At 34.9% G+C, this 23570-nt stretch overlaps 2 protein-coding genes across 2 annotated transcripts; both read left to right on the plus strand.

Annotated features, from left to right (window-relative positions):
• The first annotated feature begins 1812 nt into the window (after nucleotides 1-1812).
• On the plus strand, nucleotides 1813-14033 carry LOC139984575 (intestinal mucin-like protein). Its single transcript, XM_071998516.1, has 8 exons — nucleotides 1813-1837; nucleotides 3149-3387; nucleotides 4508-4709; nucleotides 6315-6632; nucleotides 7363-7548; nucleotides 9781-9993; nucleotides 11746-11760; nucleotides 13981-14033. The coding sequence occupies exons 1-8, from the start codon at nucleotides 1813-1815 to the stop codon at nucleotides 14031-14033; spliced, it is 1251 nt and encodes a 416-aa protein (XP_071854617.1).
• LOC139984636 (intestinal mucin-like protein) lies at nucleotides 11834-23556 on the plus strand. Its single transcript, XM_071998607.1, has 5 exons — nucleotides 11834-14683; nucleotides 16697-16935; nucleotides 17638-17836; nucleotides 18422-18748; nucleotides 19613-23556. Exons 2-5 carry the CDS (start codon nucleotides 16705-16707, stop codon nucleotides 19819-19821), a joined length of 966 nt encoding a protein of 321 aa, XP_071854708.1. The 5' UTR covers nucleotides 11834-14683; nucleotides 16697-16704; the 3' UTR covers nucleotides 19822-23556.
• The last annotated feature ends 14 nt before the right edge of the window (nucleotides 23557-23570 follow it).

The following is a 23570-nucleotide window of genomic DNA, read 5'->3' on the forward strand; positions in this document are numbered from 1 at the left end:
TGCACAGTAGTGGCTGCAGGTAGACATAGTAAGATTTATTTTGTGTCATTTTAGGGTAAGCCAAAACAACTAATTTAGGAACTTGGAACAGCTAGTTATCACTGGGCACTCCAAAAGCCAACCGCCTTTGTGATAGCAACATTAAAGCCATTTTCGGTACTACTACTTACTGCATTTCATTTATTGTGCTTGTTCGTATACCTTGTTCTTCAACTGTATTAATACCAAAGTACAATTTTCTTTGACTTGATAGGTTCGTAACACTGAACAATGTTGATGATAGTGGCCATCTAAGTGCAGATTTGTTTGTTATGAAAACTGTCATCCTGTTGAGCTGCTGCTCAACCTTGTGTCAGTTTTATACTGCATTAAACTGCAATATTAGCCATCACCTGTTATAACATCATTTACTTTCATTTTGTTTCTCCATAGTCATTCTCTGTCCTTTACATGTAATTCTTGTCTAACCATCACATTGGTATTTCATATATATATATAGTTTTGTTATTCATCCATCAATGTCAACATTTGCATGCTGATTGGCCCTTTGGTTTTGTGGTTTTAAACCTACATGTTCCGTCATTTCTTCCTTACTTTTGTTTTTCAGGTGAAAAACTTGTTAACCTAATTCTTTCCGTGTAGTATTCGTTGTGTATGAAACTACGTCCAAGTGTTTTGGGATTTCATACATGTGGAAAAAATATGATCTCAGGGTATCACGGGCCAGTTGAATAGCTTGTTATTGTGTGATAAAGGATGTCTCTCTTGTTAGTGCAAGCCACCAACAAAAACACAAGAGTTGCAAAAAGAAAGAAAAAAAAAGGAAATAAAAAGACAGTTAAGAAACATATATAGTTCTACAGTTAAAATAAAAAACATATCATAATTATTTCTAGACGTTGAACAGCCTACAATATTTAAAAAGGTCTGCCTCTGTATTTAACAAAAATGTCCTAATAAAGCATTTACATATGGAAATTCAAAACATCTCTGTACATTTACAAATACATTTACAAATACATTATACATTTACAAATATGTGTATATCGAGAATAGTTGGAAGAGAGCATATTAGGTATAATTAATAAACATATTTTGTATAATTTTTAGGGGGTAATTGGGCAAATATATGATTGAAAATGCTTTTTTCTGTTGTTTAGTATGCATTAAATGTGGAGTACAATATGTGTTTTTTGTTAATTTTGTTATATCTTGCAAAATTGATTTGTATTCATTTTGTTTGCATTGGCTACTGTGTTAATGCTCTGAATCAAATGGATGTGATATTGGTGTGAATATGTAACATGTTGTTCAATATGTTATATTTGTGCATATATGTATTATTTGTTTGAATATACATGTATATTTTGTTTGAATATGTATTATCTGTTTGAATATGCAGAATTTGTTGTAAATATGTAATACTTTGTCAGTTGGTAAGAAAATATCTCTGCTGCTGGTTCATGTCTTTTTGTGAAAATTGTTGTTGCTTTTGACCACACCTGCTTGTTCAGTGTTAAATTTATAATAGCAGCTGGGAGAGTTGTATCATGTTTATACCATTTATCACTTTGCAATCAGAGTCACTTTAATCATAACCAGTGCAAAAAGTATAATTTATGACCAAATACTTTAAAATATTCTGTCTAGCTCTGTCAGCTAGTGAGTAGACTAACCATACAGTTACATACTACAAAATATTGCCTGCTGCCCAAGATCTGCAAAGGAGCACTCTAAAGATTATCTGAGGGCTTGACAATGTTTTTTGAAAAGGAAGATAAACAGGAATTTCAACTTAAGTTTGTTTTCAAAATGGCTCAGTTGGTACAGTTTCCCTGTTTGCTGTTATATGTTCCAAAGGCAATGAAGCAATACAAATATAGATGTCCAGATTTTCAGATTTAATCTGTGGTTACCATGTAACTAAATTTTCGAGTACCCAGCACTTTTCGGGATTGCTCTCTTGATCATGATGTACAGACTACAATCTGTTTACAAAACAAATCTACTGTCCAAGCCTTGGATTGAGTAAAAGTCAAAGGGTTGTAGTCTCTAAGGTAATAAGGGATCGCAGCATTTGTACCTGTACATATGGGCACAGTGGCAATTTGCAGAACAAATAGTGGGATTTGTCTCTCACTGAGAGACTTCAAATAAAGTGACAGTTTTACAACTATGTTAACATCTCCAGCTTGTGTGATTGTGGGGTGTAACATGAGAAAATCTTAACCAGCTGCTTGCACTAGTTATAGGCTTACAAATTAGTATAGGCTTAAGATAGGATAACCCAATTTAGGCCTATAATATGTTACAATCAGTAATAACCTGACTCGAAATATCCTCTTTTGGTTAAATACAATGTTAATTGTTTAGAATTCTGTATTGTAATGACATGTCATGGATTTTAATTGAAGGCATTGAAATGTGACCATCATATATGGTTAAAATATGCTTACAGCCAAAGTGCACTTGATAACAGCATAGATGATACTAGATGTGGACATAATGATGCTGATATTTTTCTGGCTTGTTCTAATACTTATTTTAGGAGGAATCTAAGTATATTAATTTATCTTTCTTAGTTTGGCATTATTCAATATTAAAGTAGTTTTCAAGATCAACAATACCCCCCCCCCCCCAAATATGCAAGAAATTGAAGTAATGGACACTCATGTTCAAACTTCCAAACCATTCCAATTATTCTTCCTCACTGTGGTGTAATTAAACACTCGTTGATCTGTATGGAAAATTGAGAGAGTCCAGAATGTCCAGAATATAAGGTTTAATATTTTTTTAGACTCACTAACATTTGTGGACGATACTATTGACCTTTGTATAAAAATGACATTGTGTCTATCAACTAGTAGGTTTTGTTTTTTCGAATTTACACTTCTGAAAGACATGTTCAGTCAAGTTTCTTAATGATTATTTAATTAATAATAAGCTATTAATATTAAGCTCATTAATAATAAGCTAGTAATGATAATAAGCTATAAGACAAAGATTGGTTTGCCGAAAGCTTCAAGTAGGCAATATCTGTTAAATTCCATCATATCCTATTTATAGAACTTTAGGACGATAACAATCAGCTATGATTTCTATGAGGAAACAAAAAACTCATACCATATTTTCTGGTTTATCCGCACAGGTGAGTGTTACGGCTATGGTGACCCTCATTACTTTGACTTCGCTGGTCAACACTTTGATAACCAAGGCGTTGGGACATACATACTCAGTAGGGATCTCAGCCAGGACCCTCCATTGTATATGGTTTTAATTGACAATATACCGTGTGAAGCATATCCAACCACTAGTTGTCCTCAGCAACTGATTGTTGAAACTATGGAACACAGGATACAGCTCTTTGGAAATCTCACCGACATTTTCGTAAGTTAATATTCATCCACAGTATATTTGCTTTGGTTTCATAGTTTCGAAGAGGGAAAAAACAATATACTTTGAGTCCATAGAAAAACAAAATTAGAATAACGAAAGCACTTGCTTATATAACATTTTCTAGCGTATACCCAGATTGTTATGGCAAAAGTAAAAAAGTGATAAATAAAATTCCAAGTAATTAAATGAAATTTTCTATCTAGAGCAGAGGTAATGAAGTGAAGAAAATATAATTAATGCATCTGACTTGATTCATGAAAGCACAGCAGTTCAATTCCATAATTCACAGAAAAGATCAATGCTTTATCTGGTACTGTTCCAGATGAATATAGCAATATTTAATTAACTACTTTGGAACTTTTCTTCTTTTTTTACTCGCCATAAAACAAATCCGTATCAAGGCTAGAGAATGTTAATACAGTGGAAATTATTTTCATTATTAAATTATGTAAAATTGAACCTGTGTGCATTATTGTGCCTAATTAATACATCCACTTATAATAATTCACTGTAAACAAAGAGATTTTGTGGGAGACTATAAGCTACGGTACTCAGACAGTCACACTTTTGGTAAGTTGGAGAATGCTTTCGCTTCTTTCTACTGCATTACAGACTTCATTGTTGGTCTACAGTCTGTAGAGTTAACAAAGTACATACATACAATATATTGGCAGATTATTCGTTAACTGTAAAATGAGCTAAGATAGTAGAACAGCTTGTGAATATAGTTCTTGAAATGCTGTTTGATAAGTCGGCATGTGTTTCAATTATGAGATATCACCATCTAGACTAAAACAATGGCTGCATTTTAAAATCTATCAATTTTGTTAACAGTAGGATGCTACTGCATGCTGCTGCAGCAGCTTGTGCTATTGATATGGTGCCTTACTCTTAGCTGTATGCTTCTTCAAATGTCAGTTCATTTGATGATATGGTATTTTTGGCAAAATAGTTGGTTCCCTGCATTTAATGTAGGACAATTTTGTATTTCTATTAATAGAGTTATCTATATGGCCTATTCATCAAAGACATCTTAAATGGGACATTCTCCTTCTCTCAGTGCTTAGTGACACTTTCAATGTTTCTTGTGTTTGTTTGTCTTCCTTTTCAGAGACCACAAGCAGCCATCGACGGTCAACTTGTAACACCTCCATACCAGGATGATGACTTTACCATATTTGCTAGTGGTATATTCATGGTACTGGTGGTGCCAGATATTGGACTGGAAGTTCGATTCTTTCCTCAAGGTTACAATTATTTTAGAGTGGTGGTACCATTAGCTGTATACTACAATAATACTGATGGTCTCTGTGGTAAGTATTTATGTAGCTCTGGCAAAGTACTGTACATCTTAAATATATTCCTAGTACCTTTAGCTTATATAAATGGCTATCCTAGCTTTAACATCTTTGGGTAGATGGCCTCTCCTGACTAAGCTATCAGAGTGCACGGGGTAAATGACATCCTAGGATGAGCTGTTGAAATTGGTGATGTGTTTAACAAACTCTGCTAAAGTGCAATGGATGGTGAAATAGTAGAAATAGAATAGTAGGAGGGCGTTGTGGTCAAGTGGTTAAGGCAGTGGACTTGTGATCTAAGGATTACAGGTTCGAGCCCTGGCCAGATCATTGCGTTGTGTCCTTGGGCAAGGTGCTTTATCTCCATTGCCTCTCTTCACCCAGGTGAATAAATGGGGACCTGCGAGGTAACTTGTAAATATAGTTGCGTGCGCCGGTTTGTGGCTGCACCCTATGGGAAGTCCTCCGGGGGACACGTGGTTGTGGTGCACTGTGGTGCCCCAGGAGAGATGGATTGAATTGTGCACACTTTGGTGTGTGGGTGTGACAAGTTACCAATGACCAGGGGTTATGTTGTAAAGTCGTGTGAGGAGGCATTAGCCTCATACAAGACTGTAAACCTTCAACTTTTTTTTAACTTCAATCAGCAATGTGACAATGGAGGAAGGTTGATGGGGGAGGAGAGGGGATGCAGTGATGTTATTAACTTTGAAAGGATAACTAGACATTTTAGTTATTTGTTTGAAAGGGAGGTTTAAAGGGGTTTAGAAGAAGCTGAGGTGATGAACCACCTATATAAAGTTAACAGCATTTGTACTATTTCAAGCTAGATGGGCATAATTGTTGGCATAAAGTTTAACCAGATTGATCTGTGAAGCTTTGTTTTTAGTTATTTGATTACTAGATTTATGTTAAAATTTATCCTTATTTAATATTCGCAAAATGACTTTGTAGACACAAAAGCTGTTCACTTTGGCATTTTTGTTTGATGTTGAATCAAATCATTTTCCTGGTGATCCAAATCACATTAAATCTCACATGTAAATTCCAAGTTTTCATGAGCGCTTAAAGCATGTGAATGGGTGATTACTGTCAATTTGATACATGGCGGAGTGAAAAATGTTGTGTGTTTCTGCGTGTGGCAAGCCTGACACAATCAGTACCAACAATAATATCCTGTCACACAAAAGAGCTAGTTCACACATTAGATCTCTTTCCAAAGGCTTTTCAATGTCTTTGTTCTGCGGTTTCTACGCTTGTTTGTAGGAAAAACCCTGCGACGAATGTGACAAAGGGAGAAAACTGGCACATTTGTTTCAATTCATGTCAAAGTACCAAGCAGTAATGCATTGGTAAACTTGTAGGATCTTTAGGGATAATGGCAGGTTTTCCACAATGAAAACCTGGAACACATGATACAGGCTGGGTTATTTTTGGCTAATGGTATTGACTTGCTTCAATAAATCTCACATGTAAATTCCAAGTTTTCATTTGCGCTTAAAGCATGTCAAATGCATGATAACTGTCAATTTTGATACATGGCAGAGTGAAAAATGTTGTGTGTTTCTGCGTGTGATAAGCCTGACACAATCAGTACCATGTATAACATTTTTTGCACAGGATGGTGTGGCTTAAACGAAACCAATTGCCAAGAAGACAGCAGCTGCTGCGAAAAGTACCTGTACCCAAATGACCCTGAAAAGTGTCACAATGACACGGTGACTACACCATGTGGACCACCGGATTGGTGTGACAATCTCTTCTTACCGATCTTTGAGCCCTGCTGGGATAAAGTGGACCCTTGTGACTTTTACGACACATGCACCACGGACATATGTGCTTCCAATCAGACGGAAAGTTGTTGGTCCTTAGAAGCTTATGCCATGCAGTGTACTTCCCATGGGATCTGCCTGGAATGGAGGAATGATACCTTTTGCCGTAAGTTTTGCCATGTTTTATCATGTAATATATATATATACGCCAATGTCCCGAAACGGGCAACATACCAAAGAATGAAAATGAAAATGAGAACAGTATACAATAAACAAAAAACACAATTACAACAAAAATTAGCTTAACTGGTGACGTCTCTGTCTCTTCTTGACGTTTTCCTCCCTCCTGTACTGATCCATCTCGACAGCAGTGCCAAAGATTCTGACGCCAGCTTGATCTGTCATTGACCACTTCGCTCCATGTGTGAAGGACATCACCTTTTTTGCCATAACATGTAATGACATATTAAAATCTCTGTTTACACTGGTCAATGGTTTGGTGGCCTTTTTCAGCACATTTGTTCAAGACCAATACAACTATACTGAAATGTTATCAGAGTTTTCTTTGTTATTGTTCAGTTTTTGAGAGAAAAGTATGGCTGAGTATTGTTTTGTAAGATGAAGCTCTTGTCACAGAAATCTGTGAAAAACCATGTTTTGAATGGATCATAAGTTAGAAGCGACTTTTCATTTGTAGGGTTAGGTGTGGGGAGGATAGGCTCAAGGTTCAAATCATTTTGTGATCTATTTTGTTCATTGTGTCAGTAAAATCTAATTGAACACAGGGCAATCTATCTTATTAAGTTTATGTTTTAATGTCATTATGTTTTTGGAGATGTTTTTGTTTGTGAGATGTATATTATTTACATCACTTTTTGTGTGTACACCCCTTTTAGATGAAGAATGTCCTGAAGGCAAAGAATTTAGAGAATGCGTCTGTCCAGATAACCTTGATGGTGATGCTACCTGTTACGAAGATTGGTATCATGGTGGCAAAGAAAACTGTGACCTAGATCCAGTGGAGGGTTGCTATTGCCCTCCGGGTACCAGAGAAGATGAAAATGGGGAGTGTGTCCCATGCTGTAAGTCACACCAATTATATTGTTACAAGGTTCGAGTCTCAATAAAATGAGCCCTTTAGTGATGCATTATAAGGCTTACAACAATAGATTGATGAAGTTTTTTTTGGATTGAAAGTAATAGGAGACAATGTGTTAAACAATTTCTTGCCATAATTTAGGTAAACTCTTTAATTTTGAAAATAGCTCTTGACAAACTGTTTTAAGTACCCATTAAATCTTTAAATACTATGTAACAAAAATTTAATATCAAAGTTAATACAAAATGCTTTCCTAAAGCAACTTTTTAAGTTCTCATTGAGTCACAATGAAGCATCAAATGTTCAGTTTCATTAAAGGCATTGAAGACTCGCCCAAACCGTGTGCCACGCTCTGAAAAAATTAACTTTCCATTGCTTGCAAGTGCTTGTCGCTACATAATGCAGACTGTAATGAAACGTGATCCCTTTGCTATCTTTAGCTGGACCTGAGATGTCCATCGCTGTATCGTTTGTACACTGTGTTGTGGGTATTGACCGCAGCTGTATGTACTGACTGTACACTAGTGTCTTATAACCAAAGGTAGCAAGCTGTGTGCGTATTTTCTGGGATCGATGGTGGTGTCTAACACCTCTGTTACACCTCATTCGAAACTAGGTCAGATTACCGACAAACGTTTCTTTTTGAGCGAGTCTTCACACCCTTTAAAAAATGAAGTAAAAAGACAAAGGAGATGGGATATCTTTGCAATCTTGTCTGTATGTTTGTGACTAATTCTAAAGTAAGAAAGTGTCTATATCGACCAGTGAATCAAACTCATTGATAAGTTTTTTTCATTTGTGGCTAAAATGTATGAGATTCTTTGCTTGATCAATTGTAATGATTTTGTTAGGTTTGTTTAATATAAATGTTGAACAAATGCAAAAACAACGCTCAAATGCTATATTAAATTTGGTGTGTACAATAAGAAAACTGCAATCAGTCTAGCTTGTTTCCACAACACTTTCATTTGTGAGTTCTAGTCACCATTTAAGCATCTGAGGCTCATCAAGTAAAGTGACTGGCATATATAGTCTAATACACAGACCCTTAGATCAGTACCTGAGCAGATGCAATTACCAAACTCAATGCTACTTACTGTATATGGCCTCATATGTTCAAAATGCATGACACATTTTTCAAGGACAAATGTAATTGAATGTAATTGGAGGGTGCTCTGTTGGTTCTAAGAAGATGAAAGAACATATTTGGGGTAGAGTATTAAGTTATAGAAGCCTACATCAACTACCTTTCACCCTAAACGTCACATGTGTTTATGTTGCAAAGGAAGTTCATGATTTAAGTAGTAAATATAAATTTACAGCCTTGCAGTCTAAATCAGCTCACAGGGTATGCACTAAACTGAATTTTGAAAGACAAAAGTAATTTGCAACAGATTAACAGATTTGTGAATAAGACTTTATTTTTGAAATTTTTCTTTTGAATATATACAGAATGGAAATATTTTTAATATGTTTTTTAAACTATTAAAATTTGTATAATTATATGTAAGAGAAAAGTAAAACTTGCTTGACAAATACTGGGTTTACTGTTTGTGTCTCTTTTCAGTTTGCCGTGGATCAGATGAGACATGGGTTATTTTGTAGTAGAAATATAATATTTAATGCAACTTTCTTAGTAACTACTATCTTTACTATAAAAACAGGATATTTAATGGATTTTAGTCAAGAGAGTGGCAAGTTTTTGTTTTGTTTTATAGTGATAGTTTGTTTATGTCAATTATGAGTATTATGATTGTTTTTTTTTTAGGTTTTCAGATTTTCAGAAAGTGGATACATGCGGGAATAACAGTTATGTGACACATGAAGCTCACATATGCAATTTTAACGTATAAAATGACTGCCTCATATTTTTGTCGTAAATACATTATGATCTTGTATTTTGTTGAGCTTTATATGTTAATAAAGCAAAAAAAAGAGGTAATGAATTATCAATTATTTTTCCAAATTCAGCTGGCATTATTCATGATCCATCCATCCAAATGTTTGCCTTTTTAATTGGTTTGTACTGTTTTGCATGCATATGTGACAAAAAATTTCATTGTCATTATTGAATTATTGCATGTCGTTGATACATCGTCAGTACTGCATAAGAGTTCGACAATTGTTTCGTACCGAATATGTGTGAATGGAATGGTCCAAAGTTTTTGACCCGTCCTTTTGAACTTTTTTGTAATTTTGTTGTCAATTGCTTTAGTCACTACTCCAGTTCCCTCAACAACTGGCACAAAGGTTACATCAGAGGTAACCTCTACAGGTCCACCTGAAACCACTACCTCGGGTCCATCTTCAACAGTAACCACAGGTGCCTCTACCACAGGACCAACCACCATTGTGAGTGGAGGAACTCCCAAGGAAACTACTGCACCAACAACTCCAACTCCTCCCATATTTACTGAATTAACTACTAGTAAGTTTCACCATGAAACTTTTGCTTTGGTGAAATTCTTTTGAACTGTAGACAATGGTGTTTACCTTTCCCTACATAAATGTGACATTCACTTCATCCATCCCATCCAAGAGAAGATACTGCATTACTTACGAGGTCTTTCAATGTAAACTATTTCCTAATCTCAATAGCCAAAATTCAGCAGCTCTTGATAACGTGCAGATACAGTATATCATATGTTTTGCATGTGCTTTGATAAGCCAATGATGTCTTCTTCGCAAGTTCCTGCTTGCAGGAGGATCTAAAATACATACATACATGTGTTCTTATCTTCTGTCAGTCTGTGAAAGCAATTGTCAAGAAATTTCATTTACTGTTTCTTTTTGTTTACTTTTCTATTTAGGAAGTCATGTTATGATAACTCCATAAATTCCTTGAAATTTATGGTTTAGCATTTAGCAACAGCTTCTTCTTTCTAAAAAATAAAATGTTTAAACACGAGAGAAATATTATGTTGCATGTAGCCAAGTTTGTTGGTAACGTGGTTGTCAAGCAATTGAGATAAATTAAAAAAACAAAATTGCAAGCATTTGGTGATGTTATGCATGATATTTTTGCAAATGACTAATGACACTGGTGGTGTTTACTTTGCATTGTAAAAAAAAAGTGATGCACTTGCACAAATTCATTTTTTTCACACATGCACCAGTATTTTCCTCAGAAGGTCACCATTTTATTATTTTGAAGGAAATTTAAAACATATTTTATGATTGTATTCTGAATTTCTAATAGTGGGCTGAACTTATAACCATTGGTAATGATGACTGCTGTTACATTCTTTAGTATGTAGAATCATTTGCACAGATGCAGTCACTATTTTAGCCTTAGAACTTTTCATATTTAGTGAAACAAGGTGATAAGTAACATAAATTGCAGTTGCGAATATCAGCAAAAGAAATTATGTCTTGTTAACAGAAGACAGCTTGTTCGGATGCTATTAACCAAAACGTTGTTGGACCTGTGCTTAATATGAATTCTGTGTTAAGGTCAACTGATATATACAGGGATGTGCCCCGCTGGGCAGCACAGGGCGGCCCGCCCAGCACTAAAAATTACCGCCCAGCACTGTCCTGAAAATCGTGAATCCCGCCCAGCACTATTTTAATCTAACATCCCGACATTCCTAACAATATATTTTACAAACAAAATTTATAAATGTTAATTGTTAGCAAAACTAGTGTATGTGCTTAAAAAGCTACACAAGTGCCAGCATTTGGCATCTGAGCACCTTCAAAAATCGAAAAAATGTCTCAAAGGGGAGGGGAACAACTCCTACCTCTTAGACCCTTCCCCCAGGATGGCGATCAGTATACCTGGCACTCAGGAAATCCTGGGCACACCCCTGTATATATATATATGCAAATTTGTGATTAATTCAATCAGTAAAGAGGATTGGAATACTAACCACAGTGTAAAATGGTACTTGATAGATGCAGTACAGTACAGTATGTGCTGTCATAAGAATATGGACATTTCAAACAAACATATTGTATTCCTTGAGGCAGCTAGATTAAGTAAACTTGAATTCACATTAATTGATTTGTTTAAAGGTTTGTAAGATTTTATCAACCCTTCAAAGGGGGGGTTAAGTGATATTTTCTGTTTCTTATTCCTGATGCTTTGTTGTTCTTAATGTTTCTCCACTCAATTTTCTTCTGCATTCTTCTCTTTTTCCCCTTTTTCCCCTTTTTCCCCTTTTTCCCCTTTTTATAGCTCCATCACCTCCATGTAAGTACACAAATATTTATTAATATATAATTTAGTGAAAAGTAGATAACTTATAAGGCACAAATAACTGTTTATGACTCCGATAATAGCTACTCACAATTTTGACTTATTAGTTAAAGCCAATAATTCAAATCTCCAAAAAGGGGTGGTGGGGAGGGGGGGGGGGATCAACTATGGTCTGATATATCAGTTATTCCTTCACAAGTTTCCAATTTTTTGTTTGTTTGTGTGATCATGCCGTTGGTTTTTTGTCATGGATAGAACTATCGAAACAATCCTGACCTTCGTTACAGAGAATTTTTGGTCAATTCATCAGCTTTCAACAGATCTGTGTTTTGAATGTCACATTTTGTACGATTCAACATCAATCCCATTTTTCATGACAGATATACTCTGTAGTATTAATTATAACATTTAGTCGATATGATAATCTCATTTTTTTTCTCAAATTATTGCCAGTCCCCACACCATTGATGAGAGTTATTCCATTAGTCTCTCTGGATTATTTATCACATTAGATTATGTTATATCTCATGTTATTTGTATACAGTGCAGCTAATATCTATATCACTTTGCATGCCTCGTTTATAATAGTTATATATAGTTATAATATATAGTTATAAGTTTATATTTCGAATTGTTCACTTTATAACAATCCTGCACCCCAGGTTCTTGATAACAAACTGCAAACACTTGCACCTAATGGCTCAACTGTGGTGTCCATGCATGTAGAAAGAGTATTAGATTGATCATGAGATATCATCAATATAGTTTTTACAGTGGAACGGATGCTACACCTACAGTTAAACAAAAATTAAAACTTTCTCTCTTTTAATTTAATGAATCATGTTTTTCTTGAGTCCTTCCAAAGTTTTTACAATGTATCTATTCTAAACTGAACCGCTGACCTTCTGTTGTCATCAGACAGGTCAATCTCTTTTCTTAGCAGATGGCACTAGATGTCATATGTCTCTGTTTGTCCGTATGGCTGCACAGTTTATAAATTTGTTTCTTTTTGAGGAGGAAAAAGTAACTTGCTTTGTTGCAAAAACAATGTGATGTTGACTGTGCTGATATGCAGTAAACATACAAATCATGTCTCTTCTTTGTAGAAGTGAAATCATTCCATAGCTTGTCTTACATAAGCAGGGAAGAAAAAGTGCCTTTGTAGCAAGTTAGTTCTTTTTAGTTTCTAGAAGCTGTAAGCTAGACAGGATAATATCATATTTGAAACAGTCTATAAGAACTTCCTATTTCAGTAAAACCTTACAAAATAATGACACAAGTTGTAATTAAGAGAAATATGTCCCTGCAAAGTTCAAGCAGTTTGTCCTAAAGCTAGTGCCAGATCTTCCTGGTGTAGCCCGAGAAAGTTCACTTCCTTTACCAACCTTGTTCTGAATTAGCTGCTCTATGGTGCTCCTCTCTGCTCCACCAATCACATTTGACATAGCCTCACATTTTAAAAATAATGATTCCAATGAGTGTAGAGTTACTCAAAATCATTGACACACCACAGAAGAGGTTTGTGTGAGCATCTTTAAGAATACTCAGATTTTGGCTTATGTTGGAGAATTTCTTAGTATTGAAAGTCCCTTGGTGTCACACGACATTTCTCAGAAAACTATTGCTAGCTTTCACTAAATCAAGAAAAGCACATATTGAAGCAACTTTTAGATGCTATGAGAATATTTTCAGTAAGTTTAAATTCACTCAGCTCCTAGATAGCTGCCCTCAAAGCTAATAAAACATGCATTGATATAATAGTTTTGCCTTGTTATCTCAATATGTCCATAAGAAAAGGATGGTTGGTATGTTTAGACTTTTTTGAGAATGACCATATACTGTACCAGTAAAACAGAATTGAGTCTAGCTTGGTCTAAAATCCATAATTGCCCCTTTTATTTCTTGTGTGACAATTTAGGGCCAAACCCAGCTGTTACAACACAGCATACTTAAAACAGCCTTTATTCCTTTTCTAAAATTCACAAACGATGACTTTGCATATTTCCTAAAATAGGTGTGCAGGGTTTGCTGACATAAAGTGATGTAAGATAGTGACTCTGCCTACCCTAAACTGCAACTTTCACAAACTTCATTTCTCAAAAACTATGTATAGCTTTATATCCAATAAGCTATTAGGTAACTTCTCTCTGAGCTATGAAACACATATTGATGTATCATTTTTGTGTTCTCAATGTATGTACATGCTTTTCCCAGCATATGAGCAGGCTGCTCCAAGCTGCTCCAAGCTGCTCTTGCTCAAATCCTGACAGCATTTCAACTCATTGCAGACTTATCTAGATGCATAAGTGGTGTTTTGATCTGTGACATACTGCCCAAGAGATTAAAATATTTGAAGAAAAGAAAAAGTATCAGAGTTTATTTATGAAGGAAGAGAGGGTGTCAAGAAATCATAAAGAAAGAAACTCTATATCTTGAGAAACATGTCACAAATTAGGCCAAAAAAAGGGGAACAAAAGAAAGAAAGAAAATTGTTGCAATTTAGACCTGATGGCAATTTTTGATATGAAGGTTTCTCGAATAGAAGCTATACCACATGAGTAGAATATAACTATCGTATGATTGCAAATAGTATACTTGGTCTGGTGTAGTTGGATAAAAACAAATCTGTTGGTAACGTTGATATGTGTCTGTGGTATGTTGATGATGTGTGTGTGTTAGTGCGGGGGTTGAGTAGCCAAAGTTTGTAGTCATATATGGTTTGCAATCATCCTCGAGGCTATGCCGCTGCCTACAATGAGGGACATATCGCTTCACAATATTTACCTACCTCGTGGCTGTTAGATACTTTCATACCACTGCTACGACTGCCTTTATGGTCAACATGTTTACACGTGCCACCAATTGCAGAATTGTAGAAACTCGTCACCACCTTCAAGCCCATCTCATGAATATGACTGTAAGTATGTCTTCATCCTTCCTCCATTATTCCTTTACCATACTGCTTCATAAGAAACCTATATGCATATATATGATTTAAGGTGCTTTAGCAAGCTGCTTTCAACAGGTTTGCAATCAAATCCAAAAGAGCAATAAACCCTTTAGAAACCGATTAAACAACCTAATCAAAATTATCTTTCACTTTAATTTAAAAATTCCAACCGTCCCTTTTACTAAGGGTACAATATTTTGTTTTCCTGCACGGTACATTCCATCAAATGTCGGCTATTTCTTTTTTTGCTAGCTTTGTAGTGGAAAATATGATGACTGATTACCTAAAACATAACAAAATAAAAATGATTTTCATTGAATGGTAATCAAACATGAATTACATCCAAATTGTCTCTTTCTGTACGTCCATGAATGCAAATTAGCCGAGAAACATCGGAATCTGTTCCACTTTGAATTTTGTACAAATATCCAGAAACACATTAATAAAATAGTTTAGATAAAAGAAAAACGATTATTGGAATGTACTTAATGCATCTTAAAACCGAAAGGAATTTGATAACAAAGGAGGAGAAACTCACAATTTCTGATATAAATATGAGATGGTTTACTTGTCTGTCATTGACATTGATAAGTTATCTTTGTACAGGAGAGAATGAAGGAATGCGTGCTAACTTAGCTCAAAGCTTTGCCTCAAAAGTGTCAATTTGCTTTTGAAAGTTATTTGAATACATTCCTTACCAAGCAGTTTGCTATCACCTTAGTTACTATTTGCATTTATATACAGTTTGATAGGCTTCCATTTTATAGATACATGTCATGTTAGCTTCTCTCATACCGCAGTTGTACTAACCATTTTAGATTAACCTCTTCCCTACTGTATATTTTTAGGTTAGGCACTTTTCTGTATATTTCATACTAGCTTTGTGCATACCACAGTCTTACTGTACTTAACCATATTAGTTTTATTTCCTACAAGAGTACATAGGAAACAGTGTGAAAGTTATCTCTTATACTGTAGCTTATTGTTATGCAGTAAGAAATCTTTGTACGTATTTGTAGTATGAGGCCTTTGAATGATAGCTGCTGTAGGTGTTAACAAATACAATTTTTTAAGTTCATAAGTTGAGGTAAGAGGTATGGTATCTTACATAAGAAACTACATGGTAGGAAGTACAATGATTTGCTGCTGGTATCAAAGAAGCCATTTATGGAGGGCATGATTAAAGGAAGTATAATCTTATATTTTATCTGTGTTGCCAAATTACTATACAATTTACTGCTATCAGAGATCAGACTTGTTCTTTGAGACTTTTGTTGAACCTGTTTTAATTGTCTTCTAGTAAGTTGCACCTCATTAACAATTTTTTTCCAAAAACAGTTATGTGACAATCTAAAAGAGGGTGCATTTTTATCAAGTGGCACATCTATAAACATATCAACATCACGGTCGGAGGTCTACATACCATTTGCCGAAATATGAAATGAATATTTCCTGATATTTAACTTTGAAAGTTACATCATCAAAGTAAAAAAAAAACACAAAGATATGGTTCAATTGAATAGGTACTGCTTCAGTAAGGTCCCCAATTTTCATTTACTGCCCCTGGAAGTTTCCTGAATAAGCAAAGAAATCAGACAAAAATAGCGATGCAATAGAATAATCTGCTTTTCAACATTGGCTAGCAACTTCGAATTGACAACAAGAAAAGAAGAAAAAGGAATGGAAAAGCAAAAAGAAAAGAAAACAGCTGCTCCCACCCTCCTACTGGCTTGATGATTGGATGAGCCATACTATAAATAATAGCTGTAAATTAAAAAAAAAATAGCTATAAATAATAGCTATAAATTATAGCTGCAGTATTTTCAAAAGTGTATAACTTGTGATTTCAAATGGTAAGATATCTTTATTGACTATAGACATGCCATAAGGATCTTGAAAGCTGGAGATATTACTGCAGATATACGTTACATCTCAACAATTTAGGATTATATGAAGCTAACCATTTTATTTTACTTTTAGGTGAATGCATGGGCTATGGTGATCCCCATTATTATGACTTCAATGGAAATCATTTCGATCACCAGGGAAATTGTACATATGTATTGGCCCGTGACACAAGCCAGAACCCCCCACTGTACTCGGTTTATATCAACAACGTTCCTTGTGTTGACTTTCCTGGAACAACATGCCCAAAGGAGTTGATTGTAGAAGCTCTCGGACATAGGATTTATATGCTACCAAATTTCACAGAGAATTATGTAAGTAAATTGGAATGTTTGTTTGCCTTGAATGAAAACAGTAGGGTAAAATGATTTACAGGAAAGAGTCTTGTATTCAATTATCTGTGAAGTTTAAAAGAGTGGTATGCTATGGTTTTCATTGGTAAGAGTTACCATACCCTGGATTGACAGCTGGAAGAGCTAAATCGACTGACTGATGAAGTAGCTAAGGAGACATTTTACCCAGATGTAAGAAACAAAAGGTCCAAGTATTACCTTTAATACCCAATTACTTGGACCTAATCTGAAACTAATACATATACAACTATTAAAGAGGAGACAAAAACCCTATTATCAGTAAAAAAAAATTCACTAAAAACTCTTGCTTATAGAAATCTTGCTCAGTTTGTGAGATATCCTAGCTGAATGGTCAAGTCTGGTGGCTCTCATATTGTAAACCTGTGTTTTCAAGGTGCCACTAGGGTCTAAATTCTTTTACTCCCCCAGTCCCCCCCTCCCCCAGTACCACCTCTCCCTTATTTGTAAGTGTGGATTGGAAGCTTTATTCATAATATTGGTAGTGGGCTTCCTGGGCATATCCAAATAAGATACCTTTTGATAAATTTGATGGATTGTAGGTCTTTGTTGGTGACAGCGCAGTGCAGGCTGTATATGTTACATACGGTTGAGAGGTATGATGGTTTAACTGTGTATGGTTTAATGTATGTGTCTGTTTTACAGGAACCCCATGTCAGAGTGGATGGTAAGGTGAAGATACCTCCCTTAGAAGCAGAGGATTTTAGTATCATCAGTGGCGGCCTATTTACCGTTGTTTACTTTCCATCGATTGAACTGGAGGTCCGATTTGTGCCTGTTGACTTCCATTATTTCAGAGTGGTTGTTCCTGGAAAATTCAGGGGTTACACAGAAGGCCTTTGTGGTAAGCAGTTTTGTTTTGTTTTCTGAAACCTTGTATCATAACATTCCTAAAAAAAGTTTGGACTTGTAGTAGGTGATCAAACATTCTAATGATGTGACCATGCGTCATAATCAATGTTACCCTTCTTTTAGTTTTAACAACTAGTTTTCTTTCTCATATATGAGATCATTGAAGAATGGTTGGTAACTTGGTTCTCTTCTCAGATCTGCATTGGTACTACTCACTTATTCCAACATGGATGGATACTATTCAAACTGAAATTGAGAACTTTTGTAATTATTATACCGTTTAAGCAAAAGAAAATGTTTACATGTCCACACATTTCTTTATTTCTTCTAATTCACAAATATTGAAAATTTCATATTGTCAGAAAACAAACCCCCATATACACTGCACATCTGGAGATATGAGAGCTAAGGTCAATGGTTCTTCAGTTGTTTGCTGGGATTCTGACTTTTAACTCATTTTTGACAGACACTAGATAGCTACCCATCATTTATCTTTGTCTCACTTTTAACATTTCATCTCAAATGTTGCAATTTTACTTAGTACTCAGTGTTGTATTGCTGTGATTTCATCTGATAGGAAATTGCGGGGTAAATGACACATCCTGTGAAGTCGATGACACATGTTGCGATTGGATCCATCCCCCGGAAGATAAAGCCAGATGTTGTGGAGGAGAGGCACCTCCGCCATGTGTGCCCGATGAGGGGCAAAGAGAGTGGTGCACAAACATACTCCAACCCATCTTTGAGGAATGTTGGGAGTTTGTTGACCCAAACCCTTACATTGAGAATTGTTTGACTGATACATGTATTTCAAGCAATATGACCTGCTGGGGATTTGAACAGTATGTGGAAGAATGCAGCTATCATGGTGTCTGTGTCGACTGGAGAAACGATACATTCTGTCGTGAGTGATTTAAGATATTTGTTCTTTTGCAAAATTATTCTGCTTTCTCTGTAAAGTGCCTTGAGCAGTGACATTTGTCTACTGATTTGGCGCTATATAAGTCTCATTTATTATTATCATTATTATTTGTCGAACATGCCTGCAGTTTACTTTTTAAAACCATGCTGTGATGTAGGGAAATGTTGTAGCCTCTCCTGATTAACAAACGAGGAGAATTGCCATAAATATTTCTGTAATTCTAGAACTGGTCAAAACATGATTGAATGCTTTACTTTTGGCGCCAATGCATCTTTTTATAGAGCTACATTATTATAGATTATTTGAGCAGAAATAGGCCTACAGTAGCTGCCCAAACTAATATGAATTTTTCAATTTTTTTCAATTATGTCTTTTTCAATACATCTCACTATCTACAAGACACGGATTGTCACATGTACAGTTGTGAATTTTAGATTGATGTATCAACGTTTTACCTTCAAAACTTCACTGCATTTCCCAACAATCATGGCTAGTGTTAGTGTTTGTTGCATTTTTGGTAAAAAAAAAAGGAAACAAGTATCACATTTCTCTAGGTAGGGGTATGTGGGCATTACAGTCACATATGATTGGCTAAGTATGTTCTTTTAATGTTTTAAAAGCGATTGGAATTTCGGTATTATTGATGTGGAAATGGAGGGTTCACTCAAAAAACCCTGTAAATTTTTTCTGTATCTAGGTCCCATTTTCTAAATATATTCCATAACACATGTAGTCATATCACAATAGAACTTAAATCAATACTCTCTAGGAAGCCATCCTTATTACTTTACATTGTAAATCTGTATTGTTCAATATTGTTTCTTTGTTGTCTTCTTGTATGTTTAGCTTGGGAATGCCCACCCGGTCAAATTTTCAGAGAGTGTGTGTGTCCCGAGGAAGACCCCTACCGTACCTGCTCTGATTGGGAGCATGGAAATCTAGAAGAGTGTCACACTAGTCCAGTCGATGGATGTTTCTGCGAAACTGGAACTTTCTTGGATGAAAACGATAATTGTGCTCCATGTCGTGAGTATTGTTATACATCATTGTACTAAATATAATTATTAGCTTATGCCATAAATTACGGTGTATCACTGGTTATGAGGATGATGATGATGATTTAGGAATATCATTAGGGAAGCCTCACATTGATGCTCTTGTATCATCACCGCACAACAGGATTAATGAAACTGGCCGCTATGCACTTATTATTTGCTTCTGTTTGATCAATTAGAACAAAAACTAATGCATTTTCAAACACCATCTGAGTTATGCTGTATAACTATAACCCTGAAATTTTAAACCGCATTTAAACTAGAGAGGAGATAAATAGACATTTCTTTGGACCTACTTGCGAGTGTGCAAGCATACATATATTATAGGTCCTTTTAATGAGTGCATTGTATCTTCAGCAACCTCTATTAAACTATACGAGATGATAGACCATATGCTGAAAACACAGTGGTGTAAGATCAATCTAGGTTCGTTAATTCAGATTGCTCACAGAAAAGGGATAGTGTACGGTGAGATATAATAGATGCATATATATTTACTTCACACTTAATCCTCGAGACAATTTCAAAAGTTAAATAGCCAAGTAAAATGCTGAATGGATTTGTTATTGTTTGCATACCACTGATCCAAATGGATTTGCAGTTCCTAGCATTGAAGATTAAATGTGGAGATACATGGACTGCCCAGGGAAAACACCAAAAACTATATAGATTAGTATCAATATCTTACAATAGGTAGGCCTCTGCAAATTATGACTAACAATATATATTTAATAACAATCCAGACTTAAGTTTTAATTCTAATACCAGATATTAATATTTTCTTGCCACAATGGTTGACAGATGATTTCTGATGATTTTATTGTCTTCAACGTTAAGTACTTCTTGGAAAAATTGCGGCATTTTCATATATACTGGTTGTGCAAAGAGTTTGCCGTCAAATGTCGATTGCTGGTAACATTAATTATACCCTTTAAAGGTAGTGTACTGTTTGTACTATAGGGTAGCATATAGATTGTGTTATCATCCTAACTGTATGCCCCTTGTTGCTCATCTCTGACTATGGACAATTTAAATTGTACTTGAAACAACCTCAATCATTTCATTATTTCGGACACTAAAATCAATTGCAATACTCCTAAATATAATAGGGTTCAAACAGAGTGTTCACTTGGAAGTAATCTGGTTAATAGGTATCTAGATTCTGATTCTGATATCTCTGCTCTGTGTCTTTCTGAGAGCTGGATGTCATACATACAATGTTCAATGCAGCAGACAAACATTACATTTAGCCTGTGAATTATTTTCCCCAAATCTTTGATTTCACCACTTACTGCAAAATTTCTTCTACAAAAGACATGTTCACTATGCTGGTATTTCATGAATGACATTTCATAGATTAGGAGGATTTACACATGGTTTCATGACCACATGGCATTTATGGCTTATAACAGTGAAAGACATGACATATAGCACTAGTAAACTAGATTGGTAATGTATGTAGAACATCCAGCGACAATGTCTGCAAAAATGCCCATCTGAAGTACATTGTAGAACTCCATTAAACTTTAATATCTCCTTCCAGTCTCATGAACTTGAATTATAAAATTCTATTCTGAAGTTTATGTAGCTTTTCATCACAGCCTTTTTACACAATAGTGACATGAATGTTGTCTTTAGTGCTAACTGAGTTGTTTAAATTGGGAATATACCTGTGTAATGTCTCTGGGATCCTTGCGTGCATGTGAGTGTGACTCACTATGAAACTTTTTCACTGTGCATTACAATGGGTCGCGGCAATCATGGGAGGATCATCAATGAGTGTCTTTGTGAGGCTTGCCTTAGCCTATTGTTACAGTTATAATTGCTTTCTTCTGAAGTATGTCAAGTGGTGAAAGATTTATAACTGTTAGTGTCTGACTGATCATATGACTCCATGTTGCAAACCATGTCATAACAATGAGAAATTCTAGGCAGTTACCATGGCTATCTTTCAAATGAATACCATACATTTCATTTTTGATTGCGAATGGTACAAGAGAAAAACATTCTAAAACATCAGCCAGTACCACCTATCATTCTTGGAAAGTTGCAATGGGAAGTAAATGCTAAGTACAACAGTGCATTTGAATATCCTTTTATATACATATGAAATTTTAAAGTGAAGATTGTGTATCCATCCAATAAAACCTGCCTGTACAACTGTGATGACATGTTTTCATTGTTTTACTATTTTTGGCAGAGCAGTTAGACCACTGAAATCATTTTAGAGCTTTTACTTGTGCCCTGACTGATCAATTTCTCAAACACAGCTGTATTAAAGTTATAGTCTGTTTTGATACCATTTGAAATATAACCAATACATACTCCTCAAAATTTGCATCAGTGTTTCAGAGTATATCACAAGTTAATATTGTAGACTTAAGTTTCATTTCTTGTGAAAAATGCTGAATAGATATATTTCGATACATTGGTCATATTGTGCTATCAGTCTTTTGCATCAAATATTTTATCTTCTTTCAATATGTTAAGAATGTTTATAAGTAACAATATGCAAGCAAGCTATTCAAACATTTGCATACCATAAAAAAGTTGCTATTTTACAGCATTACATTAGACCAAACCCATTACTTACAGAGATAACAAATTGTATTCCTTTATGATCATTGGAGTGGAAATGTCCAAATCTAATCACTTGTAGCTGCTTGTTGTGGCGGTATCTAACCTTATGCACTCTCACCTAAAGGTTGCAAGTAATAGCTTATTTGCGTATGTCATAGGTTACGGAAGTATAATAAAAGTTAATATCAATTTATGTCTGTTACACATTTGTAGAAATATAATAAATATTCTGTTCTCAAACTTTATAGCAGTCCATTGAAGGAGTGCAGTGTTCTACTTTTTTGTTTGTCTAAATTGTATCTTTTATGTATTTTCAAGCTGAAAGTTGTGTTACTTGAAACAGAAGAGATTATTTGTTCTTACAAGTAGTGTACAACTTTTCAAAGTTTTGTACATAACTTTGTGTCAGGGTGGTATGGACACTAGCTCCTGTTGAAATTGTTTAAAACTTCTCTTACTAGTTCTGCTTCACTTGGCTTCATCAAATTTAAAAAAAAACAAAGATAGACTTGTGGAATAACGATAAGCTTGACTTATGGTTACACAAATGTACATGATCAATGGTATTTAGCAACAAAATGTAAAAGATCTATTCTTCTGAACAGAAAAGCACTATTCATTCTCCTGAAATTGATGCTTTCTGAAACCATCTAATTCTGTTAACATTTAAATATTTCCACTATTTTTTGGGGTTCTGGTTTTGACACAATAGGATGATTTAAAATTTGAGAATGTCTATTGTTGATTTATTAACGGTGTAAACATGTCACAAACTATGCAACTTAAGCAGGTAGCTTAAACAAAAGCAACATGTGTATGAAAAATTGATATTTTTCATCAAAGCTTCATAAAAAAGAACTCAAAAATATACATGTGATTCTACTTATATGCTGATCCTACTTATATGCTTGTTATACATGGAGAATTGCGTACATATTGTTAATAGCCATAGAAGGAAGGCAGATATTTTTCTGGCTCAGCTTGGTGTTGGTTAGTAAAGTTCTTTAGGTTAATATATTGAAGAAACAAGTAACATCTTATTTTGGTATTTTGAAATTTCAAGAAGAAGTGTGTCAAGAACTAAGAAGTGTGTCAAGAACTTCTTTACATCAAAACAAGTTGCTTTTCCCTTTGTTAAATTTCACTCTTTTTCTGTTAAAGCTATATCA

The sequence above is a fragment of the Apostichopus japonicus genome, chromosome 17, assembly GCF_037975245.1.
Source record: "Apostichopus japonicus isolate 1M-3 chromosome 17, ASM3797524v1, whole genome shotgun sequence".
NCBI lineage: Eukaryota > Metazoa > Echinodermata > Holothuroidea > Aspidochirotida > Stichopodidae > Apostichopus > Apostichopus japonicus.

What these genes read in the sequence shown, in the direction of transcription:
- LOC139984575 (XM_071998516.1), top strand. Translation starts at nt 1,813, where the DNA reads ATGGCTCAGTTGGTACAGTTTCCCT. An exon ending in TCAGTTGGTACAGTTTCCCT is followed by an intron (nt 1,838 to 3,148) that starts GTTTGCTGTTAT and finishes TTATCCGCACAG; the next exon opens with GTGAGTGTTACGGCTATGGT. An exon ending in TGGGGAGTGTGTCCCATGCT is followed by an intron (nt 7,549 to 9,780) that starts GTAAGTCACACC and finishes CAATTGCTTTAG; the next exon opens with TCACTACTCCAGTTCCCTCA.
- LOC139984636 (XM_071998607.1), top strand. Translation starts at nt 16,705, where the DNA reads ATGGGCTATGGTGATCCCCATTATTATGACTTCAATGGAAATCATTTC. An exon ending in TTACACAGAAGGCCTTTGTG is followed by an intron (nt 17,837 to 18,421) that starts GTAAGCAGTTTT and finishes TTCATCTGATAG; the next exon opens with GAAATTGCGGGGTAAATGAC. An exon ending in GAGAAACGATACATTCTGTC is followed by an intron (nt 18,749 to 19,612) that starts GTGAGTGATTTA and finishes TTGTATGTTTAG; the next exon opens with CTTGGGAATGCCCACCCGGT.